Here is a 25363-nt window from a genome sequence, read left to right as displayed (position 1 = left end):
CTGCAGCTGTGGATTGCGGCGCCAGAGGACGGATAAGTACATCTAATTTTCTTTATTTTAGTACAGTGGGCACTAAAAGGGGGCATGTTGTCGGGTAACTAGACAACCCCTTCACTGCTGGAAAAAGCATTTGTGATCTGCGCCCAATAATACAACAGGTTTGGATTTTCCACAACAGTCGTTTCACGGTTGCATCATGTTGCGTGCCGTAACACAGACACATGTACTGTGACCCTGTGATTGTGGTGGTGCCCTAAATGTCCCATATACACAAGCAGGAGCTCACCCTGACATGCAGAATCCTCAGACAGGCGCTGCCATCCTCGGGGTTAAAAATGGTATCTCTTTTACACAAGAATTCGGGTTTCATGACGTAGCCACAGCCACCGTTCTCCAGGAAACGCCCCCTGTTCAGGTCCATCTTGTAGCCCGGAGTCTGGAAGTTCAGAGCAACTGAGAAATACAAAAAGTGTACGGTAAGAAAAGGAGGGTGAAAAGCTTCCCGGCCGCGGGGATGCAGATCACTACCGGCACAAGTGGGACCTTACCGAGCTGGCAGCCGGCGATCCACATCTCCTGAGGACTGAAGTTGGAAGAGTTGGCCCGCAGACCGTCGGGGTAAATGCGGCTGAGCTGCCGGGTATTGTAGCGAACAAGAGCATTTCCTGCAAGAAGATACGTTGGGTAGTCAGAGGTGATGAATGACAAGGGCTCTGTGTGAGAACGGGCAGATAACAGAGAGCAGCAGACTGCAGGGATCCTCTGCAATACCAATGTACCGTCAGTGGAGAGCGCCATCACATTAGTGACCTCTCAAACGTGTGGATTATTTCTGCAAGATGCACCTAAAGACACAGGAAATTCTGCACCACATTTGGCATGTTTACCCGAGGGTTATGGGGCAGAAATCCGCAGCAGCAGGTTAGTTTTTAGGTGCAGCTTGTGGAAATATTCTGCATGTTAAAGGTCGCTTAGGCCAGCTTCAACGAGTGCAAGCGCAACGGCGTGTGCCTTAGCGCAACGTATCTGCACACTAAACAAGGCTTTTCTGCGCACGTATTTGCATATTTTAGTTTTACGCACCAATTGAAATGGCTGACGCGTTCCAGATGTGCTCTTTTTCCTGCGCAATTACGCAGTGTTTCCCGCATCTCCTTGCTTACATTTGCGCATCCCCATTGACTTCTGTGGGGACTTCTGGTGCATAAATATGCATAAGATAGAACATGCTCTATTTTTTTTTTTCACGACCGAAGTGTGAGCAAAATACGGAAATATGAACAAACCCATTGGAATTAATAGGTTCTATTCTCTGCGTATTGTGCAAAGACGCCCGTGTGAAGCCGGCCTTAAAGGGGTTGTCCCGCGCCGAAACATAAAATTTTTTTTTTACACAGACCCCACCTTAGTAGACAGTAAAACCGCATCCATTTGTTATTTTTTTATTTATTTATTTTTTTTAAATCGCTTACCTGGATCCCCGTTCTGCAGCTTTGAAGATTCTTCTTTCAAAGATGGCGCCGCTGGTCTTCTCCCACGGTGCACCGCGGGTCTTCTCCCATGGTGCACCGTGGATGTTCTTCTCCAGTCTGCGCTCCACTGCCGATTACAGCCACCTCATTGGCTGATCGGCACCACGTGAGGGAGGCGGAGCTACGCGATGACGCGGAGAAGAGGGAGGAGCCAGGACGCAGCTCGTGAGCCCGGACCATCCAGAAGAGGAATCTTCAGTGCGCAAGCGCGACTGTTCGTGCGACCAGAGGAGAAGTTTGGTCATCACCATGGAGACGGGGACGCCAGCACCGGGAGGGGGTAAGTATATAACTTCTGTATGGCCAATATTTAATGCACGATGTATATTACAAAGTACATTAATATGGCCATACAGAAGTGTTTAACCCCACTTGCTGTCGCGGGACAACCCCTTTAAGGCTGAATTTACACACCTGATTTCATTGTGCAAGCTATGTGTGTTATGCAAAGCACAAAAAGTTGGGGCGAGACGGAAAAGTTGCAGCATGCTCCATTTTCGTGCGAGGCTTGCACAAGAATAGAACATGCCGATATGCGGTCTCCCGCAAACCGCACAGTACACGGATGAAATGACCACGTGTTGTGCGATGCGACTCGCTCATGTGATCGCACCATTATTTGACAGTACACAGCTGTATTTTGGAGCTCCTCATCTCTATCCCCCACACCCGGTACTTACCGCTTTCTTTCATGAGTCTGCGCACCTTGTCCTCGCTGAATGAGCTCATCTCGCACACGCTCTGGTCGCCCGGCTGGTCACGGTATTCCACTGACTGACAATAGATCACCAGGTCGGAAAGCTCCTGTGAAATGTCCTGGATGGGAAGAGGCAGCCAATGACTATCAGCCCTATCATCATTTCTGCTTTTCACTTGCAACAAACTAGAGCAGATCCTGCTGCAGTATTAGATCTGTGATGCCGCAGGTATGTGGTGTGATCAATGATGTAGAAGTGGCATCTAATTATACCTTACAGGCCGTAGCCACATTTGTACTGAACACGTGACGCCAGTGCCCCCCTTCCTTCCCGCCATCTGCAGGTTACAAGATAATGTATGCCATGTATCCCACATCCAACGCCCCACGCTCACCATCTTGCTTCTTCCTTCCTCTTCATCGGACGGACTGCGCGGGCTGAGTTTCTTTCCTTTAATGAGGATTTTCCCCTTCAGAGCCTAGGTAATAAAAGTACAGCTTGTATTAGAGTCATATGATATTGTGGATGCCATATTGGATACAAGCCTGCATAGCTTTTTATACTGTTATGGCCCTTTTACACGTAACGATTATCACTGAAACTTTGTTCAATCAAACCAATTTGAGTGATAACCATACAGTATAAATGCAAAAAATGCTCACTGTTCGTTCACAAATTGTGATCGCTGACTTTCAGTAAGCGTAAGATCTATCGCTGGCTTCTCTTTACGTGTAAATGCTCCCCGTTCAGCGCTGAAGCGTTGAGTGAGAAGCCATCAATCCATCGGCGAAGGAAGTCTGTCAGTCTAAACACTCTGCAAGAGCACTAACGACCTTAGCGGTGACGTCAGCACTCATGCAGTCGCTTAGCCGACTGTCGTCCCATGTAAAAGGGCCATTGGACTACTTGGATATATTCAAGCGGACAAAATTAATGCAAAAAATCCATCCAGATTTTCCACAGCGAATCAATAGAGAATTCTGCAGCGGAAAGTCTGCACATTTTTTGGTGCAGATTTGCTTCTGGATTTGGAATTAAAAAAAGGAGAAAAAAAAATTTGATATTCACTTTCTGCATCTTTTCCCGACTCCCCTGAAGAGGCTTACCTGCTCCTCTGCTGGTCTCTCCCGGCCTCCAGCGAGGACGTCTCATCATGTGACTACTGCAGCCTGTGATTGGCTGCTGCAGTCACATGTTTATATGGCACATCATCACTGGTGGCCAAGATGTGGAAAGCAGCGGAGACTCTTCAGGGGAGCAGGTCAAAGATGCAGAAGGTGAGTATTTTACAAATACCTGTAGGCTGTGCGGCTGGTAGCTCACAGCAAAGTCTGCATCAATTTGGATCAATTACCCTATTGAGTAGAGTGGGGAAGTCAAAATTGGTAAGTCCTCATCAACGCCGCAGCATAATTTGTAGTGATGCGATGAGCATCATCTTACCTCTGGGGACGGCATTTTAGATGGATCGGCAGTCCTGATTGGCTTAGTTAGTAGCATGTCCCCGAGGATGTTCCGTAGGTGATACGCCATTGTCTCTTGTTGTTCCAGGCCACAGTGATTCTCAATAGATAAGATGACCGGATACGGTGAATACTGTCATACAGAACATGTAAAACAAGAATACACACACTGAAGTAAAACTAAAGGATCGGCAGTCTTGGGATCGGTGGGATCCCCAGCAGTTCTATTCACAGCATCACGCTAAGGCGCTCTCTATACGTAATAGAGTGACTTGCCTCCCCGATCACTGCGGCTATGGACGCTAAAATGTGGTCTTACGTGACATATCTATACAACATGCTAGAAAAATATTTTTTATAGGAGTGAACAGGATATTAATCATTGTCTTTTGTTAAAAACAGCACAATATACAGTATAGGTCATTTTTCCTGATTATACCATGCGTTATCCGTGGCACCTATTTTCTCATTGACTTCATTAGGCCAATGAAAATAAAAAATACACCTGTCATACTTGGTTAAAGTTTCCTGAGGGGACGGACTTGGAAATAGAGACCCCGCCCCTGAGGAATGATAGCTCAAATCTTACACAATATCCTGACCTACCTTAAAGGCATAGTGCTTTATGGTGGAGATGACATCCTTAAAGAGTATCTTAGAGGTGAAAGTGTGGCCGTGGTAAATCACAGGTTCTCCAGATGTTCCTTCCCAGCAGTCCAGCTCCACACAGCGGCAGCCCTCCATAAACGCCCTACAGGTGGAAAGAACCGGAGAGTTTAACCAAAGCACAATGTGGAGGTCTATATGCTGCAGCAAGGAGTACTAAAACATTCCGTTATTTTCCTATCAAGCTTTGTATCAGTTCCTACGTGTCTCATTCAGCTTTTACTAAATTCCCTGTCACCCTGGTCCAATAATTGCATTACAAAATATACAGGGACTACTACTCCAGAGATACTACACAGCTACTGGATGATCTCTAACGCTGGTCTCTGTTATGTGGGACGTATAGAACAGAACTGCAGATCTCAGTGTCTTTGACCATGATGAGGTGGGGGCGAGGTGCAATCTAAATTGACATCTGCTTTAGGCCAGTTTCACAAAGGCGACAAAATCGGACGATTTTCTCACGATGCGTCAGTGTTAGGCTGGATTCACACAAATGTATATCGGCTGGGCTTTCACGCCGAGCCGATATATGTCGTCTCTCTCTGCAGGGGGGAAGCCTGGAAGAGCCAGGAGCAGTGCTCTGAGCTCCCGCCCCCTCTCTGCCTCCTCTCCTCCCCTCTGCACTATTTGCAATGAGGAGAGGCGGGACGGGGTGGGGCAAATAGTGCAGAGCGGCGGAGAGGAGGCAGAGAGGGGGCGGGAGCTCAGTTCCTGCTCCTGGCTCTTCCATCCTCCCCCCCCCCCCTGCAGATGAGGACACCGTATATCAGCTCGGCGTGAAAATCCAGCCGATGTACATTCGTGCGAATGCAGCCTTAGATTGGATTCAGAAAGGAATGCTTTCCCCCTTAAATAGGGAAAATTGGTTTCTACCTCATTAGGGTTTTTTGCCTTCCTCTGGGGGGTTATTAAGCTAATCTTTTTTCGGCCCCACATACTATGTTACCATGTAATTTAATTGAGCTGGTTCACATGTGCATATTGGGATCTGCACAAAAAAATTCACAGCATGTTCTATTTTCCTGCGTGTTTGTGCAGGGAAAGAACATTTTGAAGTCATGAAAGTAATTGGCCATTTCAATGGCTCAGAGCATCGGGATATGTTTTTAAGAGAGAAAAATGCGCACGATTTGCATGTGCAAAAGTACAATAAAATACACAGTTGCGCTTGCAAGTACGCAATGCCCATTCTGCAAAAGCACAGCGCAAATGTGCATGCAAATTGTGTCAATCCGGCCTAAAAACTACAACTCCGCATGCAAGAAACAAGCCCTCACACAGATCGTCCATGGAGAAGTAAGGAAGTTCTGGGTCTTTGAACGTAGCAATGAAAAAAAAAAATCTAAAAGTAAAGATTAGAGTTGAGCGAACATACTCTGTTGAGCTTGATGCTCGTTCGAGCATTAGCGTACTCGATTGTGCTCGTTACTCGAACGGGCATCACGCCATGTTCAACCCCGCCCCAGTTTTTGGCTCCTCCCTGCTGTGATGTGCCTGTTTTGGCCCCTCCCCGCCGCAGCGTGCGTCAATGGCAAATTTTTTGGCTGGCAGGCAGGGGGAGAGAGAGAGAGAGAGAGAGAAAGAGACAGAGAGAGAGACAGAGACAGAGACAGACAGAGACAGAGAGAGAGAAAACACACACGAACCAAGAAAAGAAAAAAAAAAAAGCTCGGCACCCGGCGTCCCACATACAAAAATGCTCGAGTCTCCCATTGTAGTCAACGTGGTTCGTTACTCGAGTAGAGCTCTCGAATTTTACGAAAAGCTCGACTCGAATAACGCAGACCTGAGCATTTGGATGCTCGCTCATCTCTAGTAAAGATGGTAGCGTATATCGGCCGGCCGTGAAAACGGTGGCCGATATACGCTCGTAGGAAAGAAGCCTCATAGTGAACACAGTAAAGAAAAAAAAGGCAGAATTCTTTTTTTTTTTCCCCCTCTCCCCTAAAAATGAATGAACGTTAAACAATAATTGATGTTACCCAAAAAGGTACCAATAAAAGCTACCGCTCGCAATGCAAAGAACAGGCTCTCATACAGCTATATCAAAGGGGGGGGGGGGGAAAGTGATAGCTTTTAAAAAGCGTCATTAAGGGGTTAATCCTAAAATCATAACCTTACTGAAGGAATACTGAGATGTCTTCCAAGGAGAAGTTATAATGTGCTGCAAAGTTCCACATGCATAAAGCTAAAGTACACGTGCGCACATGTCTGGGAATCACTGCCTCGGATTATACCACTTCTGCCCATCCCTGTCTTCCCTGGAACCCAACAGAGACCTGTGCAGAACAGGCAAGCAGTAATGCCCCCGGGGTAACAATCCTGTAGTCAACCTCTACACAGTATCCATACGGGATGGCACCCACCTTTCCTAGAGTCTTGGATGGTACATCTGCCTAGTCATGCAACAAAACAGGACAGGTGGATGGATTACTGCACAGGTGGGCAGTTTATAGTTGAGGCGACTAGAAACGTTGGGTGCGCCCGTTGCTGCTTTGCAGATGTCCTGTATAGGAGATCTCCCTTTAAAATTAGCCAATAAATGGAGAAAGTGGGGGGGGGCTTAATTTTTTGGGTAATGAGGCACATTCTATAAACTTCGCCTTTGACCTTGTTGAGGTCTTTGTAATAGACATGATAATTATTTAATATAAAATGTCTATTGATGTTGTAATGACTTTCAGCTCTGTGGAGTCTAAAGGACACACACAATCTAATCATGGTATTTGCTAGCCAATGGATGGGTGATGTATTTGCTCTAAGTACATAAGAAGTTGCTAAACCAGTTTATGTGTAGATCTGTGTCCTATACTGAGTGTTTATCTAGCCCCCCTTCCACTCCCATCCTGAAACTTCTACAACAAAGGAATTGCTTCAGCCTGAGCACATGTTGATAAGGTTGTCTGCATGCTAAAGAATACAAAGTCCATACTATGGCGGACGTGAGAGAGGGTGGGCAGAGAGGTGGGCAGAGAGGTGGGGGATTCTGTATGATCCGACAAATGAGAATCCTATATGTTACTGATGTAACCTGTTGCACGCCCATTGTGTGTCTGTACAATAAAAGGCCCTGTCTGGCTGTTTCTGGACGGAGAGCCATTTTTAACATGAGATTCATACCTTGTGTTTGACTTGGTCAGTGTGCGCATACTGCTTCCACACAATTAGGAAAGCGACAAAATACCCCAAAGCCTGCTGGAGAAAACCGTAATCCAGCACAATTGGCGTCCCTGGGTGGGCGAGTGGATCTGTGAGGTCACAGCCTGGAACGTACAGAGATCGGCAGATGGCACGCAGAACTCAGGGGCCCGAAAATCTACAGAACACGGTAAGATTGCTTTATCTACCTGTGTCAAAGCTGGGTTCTGACTGCTTTTCTGCCTGTTCCTGAGCCAGACTGGACCTTCACTGAAAGACAGGTAATAACTCTAGTTCTGTCCACTCGGGAAAATCACCACGTTACCTGTCTAGGGGTATTTTGTACGCTGTGTATGCTGTTATGTCTGAGACGGTTAAAAATTGTGTATACAAGACCAAGAGATAAATTCTGTGAGGGTTAATGTGTCGGGAGGGCGGACTCGGCTGTTTAAGTCTGAGGGAACACGCCAGTGACACGTGCTCCTAGGTAAAACTAGTGTGAGGTTAGGAAGATTTATGATACGTATACTTAACTTTATGATTGAGCGTGTTATGTTCTCATATGTGGAAAGGTATATACGTATGAAGTATAGTCGTGCTTTGTGACGGCTGATTTCTCCAGAATATTATTGAGGTTTTGGTCATTGAAAATAATCGTCAGTCTCTGTGTATAGCTAAATGTCCTGTCTAGATCGTGTACAAGAAGTGCTCTTGGGGATTACTAGACGGTGGGTTGTTAAAAAAGGTAGATGAGATATATATATACCTTGAGCCGTTGTGGGTATTCTCCAGTAATCCCGTCTGTCTGGTATTATAGAAAGAATGTGCAGTGTTTATTGTTGGGGGGAGGGCTGCTGATAAGAGTGAACTGAAAGCTTTTTCCAATTAACCCTTTCTGTTTACTTTGTCGTTCCCTGTGTTTTGTAGAATTAATGTGCATTGTAATCTGAGTGGGAAAGAGGTTATATGGGAAGGATTTGAAGAAAGCAGATTTTACAAGAGAAACAGTACTGTGTGCAGAAACTTTGAATAGAATAGAATAAGCAGGTAGCATAGAGTTGAGCAAAGTGAGCAAGGACAAAGGTCATAGAGCTTGTCATCTGGTTGCTGAAGGCAGCAGAGTTTACTGAACATGTAGAAATGTTATACAAAGAGAAGGACCAGGAAAAGTTGCAGAAAGAAATGTTAGGTCATGGACAGATAAGATAGGTTGTAGAAAGTTTTCAGAAGATGAGCAGGAAGCCTAGCAGAAAGAAAGGTGTTTTTAGATTGCTAGGAGGAGGTATAATGTAGTTAAGAGATTGAAGAGGAGAAAGCATGTAGGGGGGTATGTGTATTGCTTATGAACAATGTAATGTCTTTGTGTTGACTGCGGCCCCTCCCTGTAATGGCGGCCGTGCTTGCAATGTTTACAATCCAACATAGTGTGACTCTGCAGTAAATGTAGTGAGGCCTGCCCCCACCCTGAAGTTACTTCCCCCCATGTGCTCACTTTCAGGGTCTGTGATGTTACTTCCGGTCCCTCCCCATCCGGGACAGGACCTGGCCCCGCCCCTTCCTCCTCCAGCAGCCATCTTGCCTCACCTGGAAGTGCTGCTACTCAGCAGCCATTTTGCCTCACCTGGGAGTGCTGCTGCCCCTGGCCCCGCCCGTTCCTCCGGCAGCCATTTTGCCTCACGTGGGAGATTTGTAGCCCCGCCCCTTTCTGCCTCTGGCGGCCATTTTGCTGCATTTGGGAGGCCTATATTCCCCAATGCCACTGTATCCAGTGCTAACATCATGATTGTCTGAACAAAGGTTTTGTTTGACCAGACTTTGTTACGCTCCAAGATGTGGCCACTTTGGATGTGTGATAAGTTCAGGGAAACAAACCTTTGTGGAGATGCAGCTTGGGACATAGTAGATGACTAAGCTGGTTTATAGTGCATGGAAGATTGGAGTTGATGCATGGGGGACAGAGGCCAGGAATACATGACAGGGGACGCTCTCTCATGTTCCCAGGGGCTCTGTTTTCCACTGCCCGCTTCTCCAATGGATGCTCAGACAGATGATGTTATGGAAGGCTCCTACAGATGGAATAATTTCACTATAGTCACCCAGCAAACTTTTTCATGCAATTTGGTGAAGTAATTTTACTTTTTATGTGAAGAAAGAGGGACTGAATTGCCCAGAGTAGGATGTTAATTCATCCGTATTCTTTAGTTTTTTCTTTAAGTCTTTTGTATATTCTAGTGTCAGTCTACACTGAAGCTATAATTATATTCCGACAGGAGAGTAAAAGCTAAACGCTGGCCATACCCTGAAATACTATTACACTGGGTGACGTAAAATTTGAATCGTGTGGCGCCCCCTTGTGTTAAAAAATGCTAACTGCGACCTGAAGGAAAAAAAAAAAAAAAAAAATTTTTGTAAGGAGATTTTCGCTCAGACTTCGCTGCATACAATGTCACCTTGACCTACAAAGTGCTTGTTTTTGTGCCTCTTGGTTTACTAGTTTGAACGCAATGACTCTTTTTCCATTGAGTATTGCGGTTCAAAAGGGGGGAGGCATAGGTGATCTGGGTCATAGATGATCTAGGTGTTGTAGATCAGCTATTGGGTTTGAAAAAAAATAAATAAATGATTTTGTGCTACAAGATTCCGAGCCATGTGAAATAGAACATCAGCACGATTATTTAGTACTAATACAGTAAGAAACTGCAGATATGCAAACAGTTACCAGAACCCCTGTTGATAATGCATATGTTGAGCTTTTTGCAGATGGTACCAGGGTGAGGATTGATGACTCCACATCGGATATGCAGTGGTCACACAACAAGATGTCCTAGAAGCAGAAGCTCTGCCTCCGCATGTCACAGTACAATAAGCGGAATGGAAGGCCCTCACTGAGGCGTGTAGAGTGGCGAGAGGTAAGACCGGCAATCCTTTACACTGACTCCTGGTATGCATTTGGCATAGCTCATGATTACGGCCCAATATGGAAGGCCAGACAGTTTTTTACCTTAGCAGGACAACCAATTGAGAATGGTGCAACGGTACAGAGTCGCATGGAGGCCCTACTTCTACCTGACAAAGTTGAGAGTTCGCACCGATTCCTACACTGGAGAGGCGAGAGACGACACCCTCGCTGACAGCGCAGCAAAGGCAGCGGCCCTCAAGCCGTGGAAGAAAGAAGAAAGGTACTGACAGCATGAGTCAGTGGTAAAAAAACTTTGGACATTGACAAAAATTTGGACTTTGATATGCTAAAGACTTTTACAGTTACCAGCCAGCAAGGAAGGAAAGAATAAATGGACTAATATGGGAGCAGCAGAAACAGGACAGCGTGTGGTGAACAGTCAACAGCACTTGCCCACCACAGTTCCTGTATCCCATGATGGCCCAGCTGATGGACGCAAAGACCCACCTAGTAAAGCAGTAATGACGACGACGCTTGAAAGAGGTTGGGCGACTTCTAGGTTCTCTGTAGCTGCTGCATCATTTGTCCGGTTTAGCATGATCTATGCCATGGGTAAGTCAGGGCAGAAGTAAATTTGCCACACCACACTTGCCGGGACCACTCTACCCATTTCAGGGATTGCAAATTGACTACGTTCAGCTCCCACTTGTTGGGAAGTATGAATACGTGCTTGTTGTTGATGTCTTTGCAGGTTGGAGGCTGACCCTGTTACCAAGGTAAACAAGTAGGTAACCGCAAAGAAGCTCATGAACGAGGTAAACTGTGAATATGGGGTACCAGAGGTGATTCAGAGTCAGACAGAGGTATAAACTTCGCAGGTAAATGTAACATGTCATGTCTGCTCTGGGTGTATCCCAGGCCTTTTACATACTGTACCACCTTTAGTGTAGTGGAAAGGTGGAGAGACGTAGTGGCACGCTAAAAAGTAAGATACTTAAAAATGACGCCACTTTGGAAAGACTGTCATCCAATAGCCTTATACAGTGTTAGATATGAACCCAGGGGGGATTATATATTATCTCCCTACGAGATTGTTTGGGCTAGCCCCAAGGCTAGGTTGTTACTATCCTCAGTGGTTACAATTACAATCTGATGTGTTGACTGAGTATGTGATTTCCGTTGTTAAAGAACTAACCAAAGCCTATGCACAGGTGTTCTCTTCCAGACTCAGAGGCAGACACTGGGACACATATCTTGCAGCCTGGGGATTGGGTGTGCATCAAGAAGTTCCCCAGGAAGCACGCTCCTGAGCCCCGATTTGATGGCCCCTACCAGGTGCTTCTGACTACTGCCACAGCTGTGAAACTAGCCGAAAGACTTACATGGATCCATGCTTCATACTGTAAGAAAGCTTCAGATCCGGGAGACCAGTCTTAGTTGTGCCAAAGACATTACTCTGGTTAAGGCTAGTGAGAGAGGAGGGTGGCAACTGGAATCCTTAGTCGGAAGAATATGGGGGTATGGTTACCTTCTAGTATAACTCGTCCAATGCTCAAGTAGCTGCATATTCCTTCGACTATTGTACTGTGGTCCCGTGTCTAGGCGCAAGATCCCACCGCAGGCCAGATTTAGCTCAGTCCAGCTGGTTATATGACTTATATACCCGGGGAATACAATATGTTTGCGCCACTGATAACGTCTGGGGAGAAGACTGCCGTTATTGGGGATTAGTGGGATGGAACGCAGGAACAGACTAGTCCTATAAACCGCGAAGTGCCTTAAATAAGAAAAATAGGAGCGGGAAATCCCTAATTAGTCGTATAACCCTCCTTGAGAATAAGGACAGCAGGTATTGGAAGGCTGAACTTAGTATGTTGCTTGGTTTTAATGCGGTTTTTACATTAACCATGGGAGATCCAAGCCCGGGGGACGGGGAGACTTATAGTCTGGGGACATACCGGTACGGGAGGATAGATCCCTTAGGGAAGTTTAAAATAAGGGGTATGGTAGATGCAGCCGAATGGAAGCCTTCACTTAGTCCCGTGCCCATAATTAACCCCCTCCGCCATAAGATAAAGACCTTGACGAACATGATGATCATAGCCGACCCTACCTTTGAGGACACCTTGACAGTAGCGACTGGCTACTCTGACCAGAATCTCTGGTTGGAGTTGATGAGGTACAATGCTAACAGGAGCAACAAGTCTAACTGTTGCGTGTGCGGTAGTGCCCGACTACACTCGGGGATGGTCCCCCTAAATCTCCCTGTAGATGCTGAAGAGTGGTTTATTAGTCTCTTCACGAACATTTCCGCTAATTTCACTGTCCGTGAGAAATGGAAGAAGGAATACTCTATAACTACTTAAGTGTTTTGCACCGGAGAGAGTATTACTGACTACCCTGGAAACTACACCTGCCAGGCAAATAGGCAGGGTGGAGGGAGATTTTTGGGGAACTCACCAACGGGTATTGCTCCTCCTACAGTATGATAGGAGGGGAACAGATGCAGAATCAGGTCCAGTCCTTAGGAGACGTTTACTGGCTTTGTGGAGACATGAGGTAGAGGACCCGCCTGGAGGGTAATTGGACAGGGGAGTGTGCCTTAGTAAAGCCCTTATGCTCCTCCACATCCTGTCAGACACCAACGTTTCCCTTGTTTGAAAAAGATGAAGAGCCAGTTCTGATAATGCCAACCACATACGCTACCAAAGAAAAGAAAAGGAGAAATGTACTAGTACTGTGCCTGCCCCGATCTCCTAAGATGGACTGTCAGTGGAATTCCCATTTGCCTAGGGATAGTGCAGAAGACCTTAGGTTCCGGCAAGGGCACACCCTGTGGGGTGTTAACTTGTACAGATAGAGGGTATGGATGCCCGGAAATGAGCCCAGGGAATCCATGGCCTCCCTCTGAGGTAAGGTAGGGATCCCCCCCCCCTAGGAGTAGGGACTTACGGGCAGTGGGAAAGCCCTGACGCAAGGGTGAGGCGACTTGGACGTGTTCACCATTAGGACTATCTCCAGGAGGGACATTGGTGTGGGTGAAGATTAGGGAGTCCCACGCCGTGCGTACCTGTGCACGCTACTAGTATTGTAACATTATGCTAGAGCGAGAAGAGAGACCCCTGGTGGTAGTTTTGATCTACACGTGTACATTGACGTCATGGGATAGCCAAGGGGGGTACCTGACAAGTTTTAAAAATTAGAGACCAAGTTAAAACTAGATTCGAGTCCACTTTCCTGATCATTATGGTAAATAAACGTTGACTGGATTAATTATGTTTATTATAATTAGTAGTGGTTTATAAATTATACTGGAGACGCCTTATAGAGACTAGTCGACCAATAGGACCTACCTCGACTATGACTTTTTTAAAAATAGAATGGCCTTAGAGACGACTTTAGCTAAAAAGGGGAGTGTCTGCAAGATGATAGGGGAGACTTGTTGTACCTACATCCTAGACGACACGTGACCCGCGGGTAAAGACGCAGTTGTCATTAAGAAGCTGACCACACTGACTAAAAAGAGCTAACTTTTGGGACCAGCACTCGCCATGGATGAGCGGGTGGTAAAGGATCCTGGCACAGACGGGCGTCGCTGTTGTATGTGAACTGATGATTACCTTTTCTGTTCTAGTCTGCTGTGTTATCCTCTGTGTCAGAGAGACCTGTGAAACTGATGCTGGAAAAGCCGCTCCCACCATGAGTTTGCTGGATGCATCCCCAGAAGGAGTGGACAAGTCCTACACCCCCTTGAAGACCCTAAAACGAACCTTCAACGCGCTCCAGTTATAGGCTCATGCGCAGAGAACTGTGAAAATTAGAGGATAGACATTTTAAGGGGGGATTGTAATAGACATGATAATTATTTAATATAAAATGTCTATTGATGTTGTAATGACTTTCAGCTCTGTGGAGTCTAAAGGACACACACAATCTAATCATGGTATTTGCTAGCCAATGGATGGGTGATGTATTTGCTCTAAGTACATAAGAAGTTGCTAAACCAGTTTATGTGTAGATCTGTGTCCTATACTGAGTGTTTATCTAGCCCCCCTTCCACTCCCATCCTGAAACTTCTACAACAAAGGAATTGCTTCAGCCTGAGCACATGTTGATAAGGTTGTCTGCATGCTAAAGAATACAAAGTCCATACTATGGCGGACGTGAGAGAGGGTGGGCAGAGAGGTGGGCAGAGAGGTGGGGGATTCTGTATGATCCGACAAATGAGAATCCTATATGTTACTGATGTAACCTGTTGCACGCCCATTGTGTGTCTGTACAATAAAAGGCCCTGTCTGGCTGTTTCTGGACGGAGAGCCATTTTTAACATGAGATTCATACCTTGTGTTTGACTTGGTCAGTGTGCGCATACTGCTTCCACACAATTAGGAAAGCGACAAAATACCCCAAAGCCTGCTGGAGAAAACCGTAATCCAGCACAGTCTTTAATCTTTTTATTTGACCAACATTGTATTAATCTCTGTTCTCTGTGAAGTAACTCCGCCGGCATACAAGAAGCCGCCACTAGGAGGAGCGATAACCTGCCAGCAATGGGATAAGAATTAAAGGGACAGACATGTGATTCCCTGCATGACGTAACATGCCTGCTAATAGTTAGAGACATCAGACTACTCGCAAAGAGACATCCTGACATACAGCATTCGGCTCTTCAACACTGAAGGCAGAAGCATCTTTAAGAATCAGGAGGATCTTCAGAGGTTTCTAGTAAAGCACTAAATCGATATAAGGACTCCAGCGGAAATCTATATTCAGTCGGATTGATTAACTGGATTATAAAGATAACAACATTTTAAATTATATTTCTGATGTTAGGAAACTGCGTCTATAGTAATTCTATAGGGCGAGGCAAAAGTCTGGACACACCCAATTAACTGGTGTTATTAGGAGAAAATTGACTTCCAATGTGTGAAAGTCTTAATTAGGAGGGTTGATGCAATTTTTGGGGGAGAAGACGTTTTTGGTAGCCATTTTGAAATCCACCATATTGAATTCAGTTCAGGTTTTTCAAATGGGAAGGGAGTCATGTGATGTATCAATCTTGGCTAGAATTGACTCAGAAATACACAAAGTTTCAATTTTGTCTTATCTTCAATTGTTTAGGAGTTAAGTGAGGGCAACGTTTCACAGTGCTTTACATGAGGTGTTCAATGTGTCCACCATTCTTCTGGATGGCTAAATGTTTAATCCAGTCTTTGTGAAGAACTGCAGGTGATAGGTAGGTTTCACCGTTTCAGGTGAACCATATTTTCAGACATGCACAACACAAGGAACATTAAAAGACCACAGAGATAAATGTCCAAAGAGTTAAGTCCAGCAACCTTGACGGCCATTGCAGTGTACACCTACAGCCAAGCCAGTGGCCAGGGAATTGGACATCCAACCATCTGCATACAGCAAAATACGGAGGTCCACCATGTGGTTGAAAGTAACTTGGGGACTCACTGTTCTCATTGAGCACAGATGAGAATATGGCTTCCTGCCACATCTGGAGGCACTTCTCATCGTTAAAACCTTTGAACTGTTATCTCTGGGGCCATTTATGATACACAATATGGTTCACTTGAAATGGCAAATCATACCGTGTTGTGTAGAAGTATCATCTGTAGTTCTTCAGCGTGTTCATAAAGAGTGCATTAAAGATTGAACCATCCGTGAGAATGGTGGATACATCGGACACGTCATATAAAGCAACCCCCGTGATGATTTATCTTACCTAATATAGGACTCGGTGCTACTTGCTCCTACAAGCTGGTGGTTGGTCAGGTAGGTGTTGTGGGAGCTGGAGATGAAGTAGTGGCACAGCGGCTGGGTCATGTCCTGATACACTTTTCTATGCTTCTGGCTAAAGATATCACCCTCGACGGACAGCAGGTACATCATGAATCCTTCTTGCATCATCAGGCCGTGCTGCTTGGCTACAGTAAGAAGAGAAGAGAGTCAATGAAGAAGCGAAGTGATCCATCAATGATGGTTGAGTAGCATCTACTGCATATTGTCACGCTACCCAACTCAGCTATTCCATTTATAATGGTATTGGACAAGGCCTTATAACCATCCCAAGGCTAGCTATGGGCAACCCATGACTGGCACATATTAGACTTTGGGACATCCGCTATGTACAGAGCTATCCCAGTACTGACAGATGTTAGCAGCAGATGCCTTACAAGGGTTGCTCTATGAAATTAACTTATTACCTATCCACAAAATAGGTGATACATATCTGATTGGTAGGGGAACCACCACTAGGACCTGCACTGATCATGAGAAGAGGGGTCCCAAGTGTTCTGGAGCGGTGGTCATGTGTGCGCACTATGGCTATATGGAACTGCAAGAGATATCCGAGGGCTTGTACTCATCTACCTCCAGCAGTCCCATAGAAATGAAAAGCAGTGTGCAAGATTGACCACCGCTACAGTCACATGCACCTTGCCAACCACATGGCGTAATAGAAAATGTGATCCATCAGACCAGGCAGCCTTCGTCCACGGCTCTATGATTCAGTTCTGATGTTCATGTGCCCATTGTAGGCGCTTTTGTTGTGGTTTCCCTCTGCTCTCTCCTCTACTGCACGCATATTTGGTATTTCAGCCACACTTCAGTAGCGGTGAGCGATTCCAGCGACCTGATTGGTTGTTGGGTACACCCCCCCCCCCCCTTTGGAGATGTGCACGAGTGGCCGGCCCGTTAAATCAGCAGCAGCAGGGCCATAGGAGGGTCAGCAACTAAGCCCAACCCTAAACACTAAACCCAAACCCTAACCCTAACCCTAAACCCAAACCCTAGCCCTAAACCTAACCCTAACCCTAAACCTAACCCTAACCCTAAACCCTAACCCTAAACCTAACCCTAAACCCTAAACCTAACCCTAAACCCAAACCCTAAACCCAAACCCTAACCCTAAACCCTAACCCCCCGTTGGTCTCGTGAAGTAGCACTCGTGCACATCTCCAAAGGGGGGGGGTGTACCCAACAACCAATCAGGTCGCTGGAATCGCTCACCGCTACTGAAGTGCGGCTGAAGTACCAAATATGCCTACTGCACCTGCTTACTGTAACAGGTTAGAACGTGTCTAATTGTGTTTGTTTGTTACAGTAAGGTTGTTTTTCCTACTTTAAAGATTCATCCTTACGTGCGAAGGGAACAGATACCGGGTTGCACAGCAGTAGTCTCACAAGAGGCAGAGTCATATAAAAAACAGCCTAAAAATTGAGTTGTGCCGTTGGGAGCCAATAGACCTTACTGTGGAGCGGACTGCAAAAATACAAGCAGGCCTCCCTAGCATTGCGAGTCTGAAGGTCCTGCCCCATACTGTTGTGTCTGAAACAAGCCTCGGTCATTGCAGTACAGAGGAAGTAACAGTGCCTCCGAAAGCTGTATCAGGACCTGCCAAGCTATTGAGTACTACTGCCTGCACCCCTGCTACCAGCGAACCGCTCCTAAGTGCCGAGATTGACTTGTCCAAGCAGAGAATGTGATTGTCCAGAAGATGTATTGTCGGGGAACCTATGCAGGGTCTTGTGACCAGGTCCATTTCACCAGCCGCAAAGGTTGTCCAATGCAACTGGTGCCTGACGATGAGGAGGGGGTGAGCAGTGACCGCTACGTAGTCAACTCCCCTGCAACTATCACCGAGTTGTGGTTTCCCATTTCCGAGCCTCAAGAGGTACCACCATCATGGTGTAGTTGGCAGGGTCGACCTCCAAGCCCGCTGTCCGCACCGGTATACGTGGATGAATGATAGAATTGTTCGCTTTTCGTTCATTTTATGCAGACATAATAATCATCGTTGGCTCGTTTAGTCGTTCTCAGTTACTTATACAGTGAATGTGAAAGACTGAACGATTCTGAATGATTTCTCGTTTTAACGAGCCAACGATGTATCTGCCTGTATAAACAGCGTGGACGAGCGAACGATGACGGCATTCACTAGGTCAAACAATATATTGCCTCGTCTAAAAGGGCTCTTTGTTGTGATCATAAACAGGTGCAGGAGAGGAGAGAGCAAGGAGAAACTAAGCCGTCAGTCCAGCCCCACTGACGGGTCTTCTACTGAGGCTTAGGGCTCTTTCACACGAGCATAGCTATTTTTGGTCGGCTGTGTCACGTCCACAGCACGACCAAAAATTGTGTGAATGTGCGCACAAATCTGCCGTTTGTGCACCGGTTAAGACGGTCCAGGTCTGGCACATATACGCCGAGCCTGGATTGCTGTCGGGCGGGGGAAGAAAGTTTAGCTCTGCAAGGGGAGGGGACGGGAGCTAGTGTGCTAAGCTCCTGCCCCTTGTTGGCTGCCAGCAATGGGACGGGAGCTTAGCAACTAGCTCCCACCCATCCCGCCCCCTCCCATTGCACACAGCCGGCAAGGGGCGGAGGGAAGGAAGTGGGAGTTTAGCAGACATGCTGCTAAACTCCCTCTTACCTCCCTTCTCCGACAGCTCCCATTGGCTCCCATAGGAGTCTATGGGAGCTGCCACCTTATTCCAGACAGGAAGATAGTTCCTGAACTATCTTCCCTGGCCAATGTAAAAGCACCCGGCCAGCTTTTACGCTGGGGGAATACGCCCATCTCACCTGATGAATTGTAAACCAATGCATCAGATGGGCAGCGTATATCGGCTAGGCATAAAAGCGCGGACGATATATATATGCTCGTGTGAATGAAGCCTTAAAGCCCGTTTACACACAAAGACAATCTTTCAATTGACTGAAAAATTGAAAGTATTAGCAATCATTTTGCATAAAGTGCTAATGGATAGTAGTGTTCATTAACACTTTATCATCTTCATTTGCGTGTAAAAGAGCCTACGGGAGCTGTTTGCAGAGCCCAGCATGTGGGCTGCGCTCTACACACAGCTGCATTGTTGTTGCATGGGCTGCCGGCAGAATACAATGTAATTTCCCGACTCCTGCTGAGAGCACAGCGTGTGGTCTGTTGAGAGATACTTTACAGCAGCTGAAGGATCGATTTTAAGCTCACCTTAAAATCATCGTTCAGATGAACAGTGCATGATGTGCGTGTTTACACGCAAGGATTATCGCTCATCTGCAGTCACCTGAACAAATTTTAAGTGATAATAGTTGTGTGTAAATGGGCCTTTAGACTGCAGTGTCTATATACAGTGATATGTAGAAGCTGCAGAAGACAAACAGTGCAACAATTTTAACCAAACCTTACTGCAAAAAATTATTGTCAGCCGAAAATATATGTATTTTAGTGGAAATAAATTGTCCCCCCAAAGGTGTCCATAGCCTTATAGATGATAGATAAGCAGATAGATAGATATGAGATAGATAGATAGATAGATAGATAGATAGATAGATAGATAGATAGATAGATAGATAGATAGATAGATAGATAGATAGATAGATATGAGAGAGGCAGATAGATAGATAGATAAATATGAGATAGATAGATATGAGATAGATAGATAGATATGAGATAGATAGATAGATAGATAGATAGATAGATAGATAGATAGATAGATAGATAGATAGATAGATAGATAGATAGATAGACAGACGGACGGACGGATAGATAGTATTTATGAAGCATCATGCAGTGATTGACATGTGTGTAGTCACTGGCACACGTCCTGTTTCTGGGTGTGTACTTGAGGGTTTCAACGTTAAAGACTGGTAGATCAAGGGGAACAGGTTTACTACACAGAACATGACAAGGATCACACGACAGACTGTAAGCTGGTTTTGTTAGTTCTTGGTTTACCCTCTCACATACATATGAATTAGACCAAACAGCTTCAGGGCCGCAACTGTCAGAAATCAGGTGTTCAGTTATGACTGACAGTTATGCATCCCATGAGAGCTAACAAAGTACCGTGGGAGCCTCCTAAATATGTTGGCACTGACGTTCCCATCATGTGGGCAGGACCTTTATGTCACGGATCTTATAAAAGGAAGGTTTTTGAATAAAAAAAATAAGATAATACACTGCAGTACAAAAATACTGCGGTGTATTATTTGAGTGATCAGGAGATCACAGGTTCAAGTCCCCTACAGGGATGTCGAAAAAGGATAAAACAAATAATCAAAAAAATATCCAAGTAAGGCCTCCTGCAGACGGGCAGGTCGGATAACGCTGCGTGAATTCTCACTGCGGGATGCGAGCTGTGCCCTTCCACGGAACAAAGCGGCTCACCTCCTCCTGGCATCTCCCCGCTCTGCTATGTTCCGGCTGCCAGCCAGCCGGCACATGCGCAGAGCAGAGCCGGTGCGTCAGCCGTGACGTTTCTGTGCGGGCCTCTGCTCGGCTCGCACAGAAATAGGACATGCTGCGATTTGTTTACCACGTGAGATTTCACATGGTCAAATCGTGGCTGTCTGCATAGGATTGCATTATCTAATGCAATCCTATGGCAGCGGGCATAGGCAGAAATTCTGCGGGAAATCCCGCCACGGAGTTTCCGCCCGTGTGCATTTACCCTAAAGTTAGTTGTTTTTTTTTTTTGCACACTTTTTCTTTCTTTTGCAAACAATACGTTTAAAGCAAGTTTAGTATCATTGCATTAATAAGGACCAATTAAAAGAAGGAAACAAAAAGCTTTTTTTATTAATTTCACCTCCCAAAAATGCAATAAAAGTGAGCGAAGTAGTCATATGTACCCAAAATGTGCCCCGCCTCTCCCCATTGCAAATAGTGCAGAGGGGCAGAGAGGAGGCAGAGAGGGGGCGGGAGCTCAGTTCCTGCTCCTGGCTCTTCCAGGCTCCCCCCCTGCAGAGAGAGACGACGTATAACGGCTCGGCGTGAAAACTGAGCCGATATACATTCGTCTGAATCCAGCCTAAGACTGCATTCCCACGAACGTATATCGGCTGGGTTTTCACGCCGAGCCGATATACGTTGCCCTCGTGTGCAGGGGGGGGGATGGAAGAGCCAGGAGCAGGAACTGAGCTCCCGCCCCCTCTCTGCCTTCCCTCCGCCCCTCTGCACTATTTGCAATGAAAGGAGGTGGGGCAGGGGTGGGGCTAAGTTCCGAGAATTGACCCAGCCCACCTCTCCCCATTGCAAATAGTGCAGAGGGGCAGAGAGGAGGCAGAGAGTGAGCTCATTCAGTGAGGACAAGGTGCGCAGACTCATGAAAGAAAGCGGTAAGTACCAGGTGTGGGGGAATAGAGATGAGGAGCTCCAAAATACAGCTGTGTACTGTCAAATAACAGTGCGATCACATGAACGAGTCGCATTGCACAACACGCCGTCATTTCATCCATGTACTGTGCGGTTTGCGGGAGACCGCATATCTGCATGTTCTATTCTTGTGCAAGCCTCGCACGAAAATGGAGCATGCTGCAACTTTTCCGTCTCGTCCCAACTTTTTTAGCGTTGCATAACACACATAGCTTGCACAATGAAATCAGGTGTGTAAATTCAGCCTTAGGCTGGATTCAGACGACCGTATATCGGCTCGGTTTTCACGCCGAGCCGATATACGGGGTGGAGAGGAGGCAGAGAGGGGGCAGAGAGGGGGCGGGAGCTCAGTTCCTGCTCCTGGCTCTTCCATCCTCCTCCCCCCCCCCCACCCCCCCCTGCAGAGAGGACAACGTATATCGGCTCAGCGTGAAAACCGAGCCGATATACGTTCGTGTGAATGCACCCTTATACTGTACCATCTGAGTAATTTCCAAGTTAATTAGCACAAATCGGAGGCCATGAACATATCTCTCCCATCTAGTGAGATAGCTTATCTGGCACATCAATAAGAGTTTAAATGGCGTTCAACCTCTATTCAATATCTTGGGGTGCATACAGCAGCAGATCTTTCATCCTTATACCATCTTATGTTCCTTTAGGGTGCCCACCCACTAGCGTTTTTTTACTGCGAAATTCGCAGCGTTTTTTTTTTCTGCAGGGGTCTTTGGGCTATGGGACATGCAAAGCTAAAATCGCGATCGCGCAAAGATCGCGATTTTTACATTACAAGTCCCATAGACCCCCTGCAGAAAAAAAAAACCTGCGAATTTCGCAGTGAAAAAAAACGCCAGTGGGTGGGCGCCCTAACTGGAAAGACTGACAAAGGAACTGAAGGGGAACGCCGCTAAACAGCTGAGCTGGTTCGGGCGAATAAGCGTGCTGAAAATGGATGTGACTCCAAAGTTTCTATATCTTTTCCGGGCCCTGCCAATTAGGTTGCCGCTACATTATTTTAAACAGATTCAACAAGTGTTTTGCAGATTTGTGAGAGGAGGGAGGAATAGCCGCATTAGTTACCGGACCATGTCACGCCTAAAGTCCAGGGTTGGAGTGGGTCTTCCAGATCTCAAAATATATTACTCCGCCGCGGTCCTCGCCAGGCTGGTGGACTGGCATCATCATGCAGCCTCAAAGCAGTGTGTGGGTCTGGAGGCAGCTCTGATCTGGTCCCACCTGCGATTACTGCCTTGGATCCCGAGGGAGGATAGGTCTACAGCTTTACCCTACACTCAATTAACTCTCAATTGTTTGGACATGTGGGACAGATTGACTACTAGAGGAGACGTAGCGATCCGCAGGGGAGCCCTGGCCCCCATATTTCACAACGCCGCATTCCCCCCAGGACAGGAAAGATGCAGCTTTTTTGGGTTGGCGAGAGGAGGAGGATATACGTTGCTGCCAGTTTGTGGGCTCTGGGGGTTTCCCATAATTTAATGAGATATAGGCGTCTCGACCAGAGCAGGGACTGCTATGGATGGAATATCTCCAGTTGTCCTCGTTCTGGAGGACCTGTTTGGTTCAGGAACTGAATCAGCTAATGTACATGGAGGAACTGGGTGATGAAGGTTCCGAGGGATTATGTTTGAGTGGGCGTGCCTGGGTGCTGTGGAAAGTGTACTGCGACTCGCATTTGTTTCAGGCTGTCGTCCGATGGTAGGAAGGTGGGCGCCGAGAGGAGGTGTTGAGACGGAGCCATGACACAGATGAGACGGAGCAGATAGCAGGGCAGGAAGTACCAGGGAGGTTTCTCTCTCCACCTTCCCCGAGTGAGTCCCCCTCTCCTGGTAGTTTTCCTTTATCCCTTTTTTGCTTTTCCTCATCTTTTCCCAACTACCCTTCGTTCTCTCTGACTACTCTGATATTCTTGACGGATTAAGCAATTTAAAAAAAAAACTGAACTCTTATGGCAAGCAGGCGGAAGTGTTGGACCTGAGGACCCGGTGTCATGCTACAATATTCTCTATACGGCTGCTGAGAAGGCTCCAGAGGAACTCTTAGCAGATGCTCTAGTGGTTTCGATTGTTGTAACATTTGCCTTCTCTAAATTCTTAAGTTTATATTGCGGCCCTGCGTGACCTGCTATGCACCGCACGTCCCATTCCTTACTTTTTTTCCTTCTTATTATTTTATTTTGAATGTGTGTTTAAATTTGAAATCTCAATAAAATCATATTAAAGATAAATACTTAGGCCGGCTACACACGGCCGTGATGGGATCCGCCGCGGAATTCCGCAGCGGAGCCCGTCACGGCGCCCCCCAAACTTACCTGCGGATCCGGCGTCCTCGCTCCCACACGCCGCAGCGCCATGTGACACGCCGGTCACGTCACATGACATGCCCACCGCGTCACATGACGCGGCCGGCTGTGTCATATGACGCACCGGCCACGTCATATGACGCGGCGGCGGCAGGCGATTTCACGCTATCATCCGCTGTGCTACAGCGGAAGATAGCGTGAACGGACGGCTTTCATTGACTGCAATGGAAGCTGTCCGCGCGTACACCCACGGCAAATAGAGAATGCCGTGGGTGAGGACGGGAGATTTCACGGTGCGGAATTCCGCGGTGGAATTCCGCACCGTGAGCCCTGAGCTATTAGGTTCAATAGAGCCTAATAGCTGCGGGCAACGCATCGGATTTCCGCCGCGAATTACGGGGCGGAAATCCGTCCGTGTGCAGCCGGCCTTATACTGTAAAATACCTTTATATGTACGCAAAAATGGTACCAATAAAAACTACAGCTTATTATAGCTTCTGAGATGTGGAGATGAAAAGTCCTCAAAATTCATTGCATCCCTAAAGGGGCACTAACTTCTCACACAACTTCTGCTCATCTACTAGCTTGTGCTAGTCTCATCATTTCGGTAATGCATTTGCATTAAAAATTGTGTTGCTCTACTAGTGGCTTCATAGGTGGCTTCACTGTATTCAGAGGCTGCAGGGTAACAGATCTGCAGACTCTGTGATAATGACCTCCACAATCTCTACCTCTCCTACTGTCACAGTGTGTATGTGTCTGTGTGTGCACACATAATAGTGGGTTTACTAACTATTTGGCCAGAGTGTCTCTAAATGCCTCAATCATCCTGAGAAAGGACAGGGGCAGACATTCAAATACTGCATGGGAAGGGCAAGGAAGTCAGGACAGTGAACTACTGGCAGAATGCTAGGTTTACTAAACACCCCCTCACTGAAAGTAGATTGTAAACAGCATAAAAAGGGTGAAGATTAGCTGAAAATGAGAAGCTACAGACGTGAAACGGTGCAAACAGCAGTAAATGAGTGTGAGGATAACTTGATGTATTTTAGACAACTTGTTGAAAACTCGGGTAGGCTTTAAGTACCAAACTAGGCCATGTCCTGAAAGAGGTAATAAGTAACAATCTGATTCTAAAAACTATCAGAATGCAAATTTTCCCTTCTACAACCGTTACAAGAGATCCTTTGAATCTTTTCCCCGTGTCTGCATTGTGCAGTGCGGTGCTAATGTGGATGAAGTTCGCCATTACCTTTCTCATTCAGCTCGAATCTCTGGATAATGTCCTGCGCCCTCTCCAGAGTCGCCTCTTCTCCTTGATGCTGCAGGAATTCCTGTAGCTCCTCTGCCGAAAGTACCCTGTCCTCACCGGAGTAGCGGTGAAATATCTCCTCCAGCTCCGTCCGCTGCATGAGCTGAGTGCAGAACTCTTCTATCTCACAGTCCTCAAGGGTGTCTGTATTGGAGCGGTCGCACTTC

At 46.6% G+C, this 25363-nt stretch overlaps 1 protein-coding gene across 1 annotated transcript in view; it reads right to left on the bottom strand.

The window, feature by feature from the left end:
- PLCD3 (phospholipase C delta 3) overlaps positions 1 to 25363 on the bottom strand; it is a 67652-nt gene that overhangs the window by 10766 nt on the left and 31523 nt on the right. Inside the window, exons 5-12 of the mRNA XM_066587264.1 lie at positions 25137 to 25362; positions 16134 to 16335; positions 4300 to 4444; positions 3674 to 3826; positions 2625 to 2708; positions 2213 to 2348; positions 549 to 665; positions 287 to 453 (exon numbers count right to left, since the gene is read on the bottom strand). Of these exons, the coding sequence (XP_066443361.1) occupies positions 287 to 453; positions 549 to 665; positions 2213 to 2348; positions 2625 to 2708; positions 3674 to 3826; positions 4300 to 4444; positions 16134 to 16335; positions 25137 to 25362 (1230 nt within the window). The remainder of the gene's footprint in view (positions 1 to 286; positions 454 to 548; positions 666 to 2212; positions 2349 to 2624; positions 2709 to 3673; positions 3827 to 4299; positions 4445 to 16133; positions 16336 to 25136; position 25363) is intronic.

This window comes from Eleutherodactylus coqui, chromosome 13 (genome assembly GCF_035609145.1).
Source record: "Eleutherodactylus coqui strain aEleCoq1 chromosome 13, aEleCoq1.hap1, whole genome shotgun sequence".
In the NCBI taxonomy this organism is placed as follows: Eukaryota; Metazoa; Chordata; class Amphibia; order Anura; family Eleutherodactylidae; genus Eleutherodactylus; species Eleutherodactylus coqui.
The sequence above is the reverse complement of the archived record's forward strand: the minus strand, read 5'-3'. Positions and strand labels throughout refer to the sequence as shown.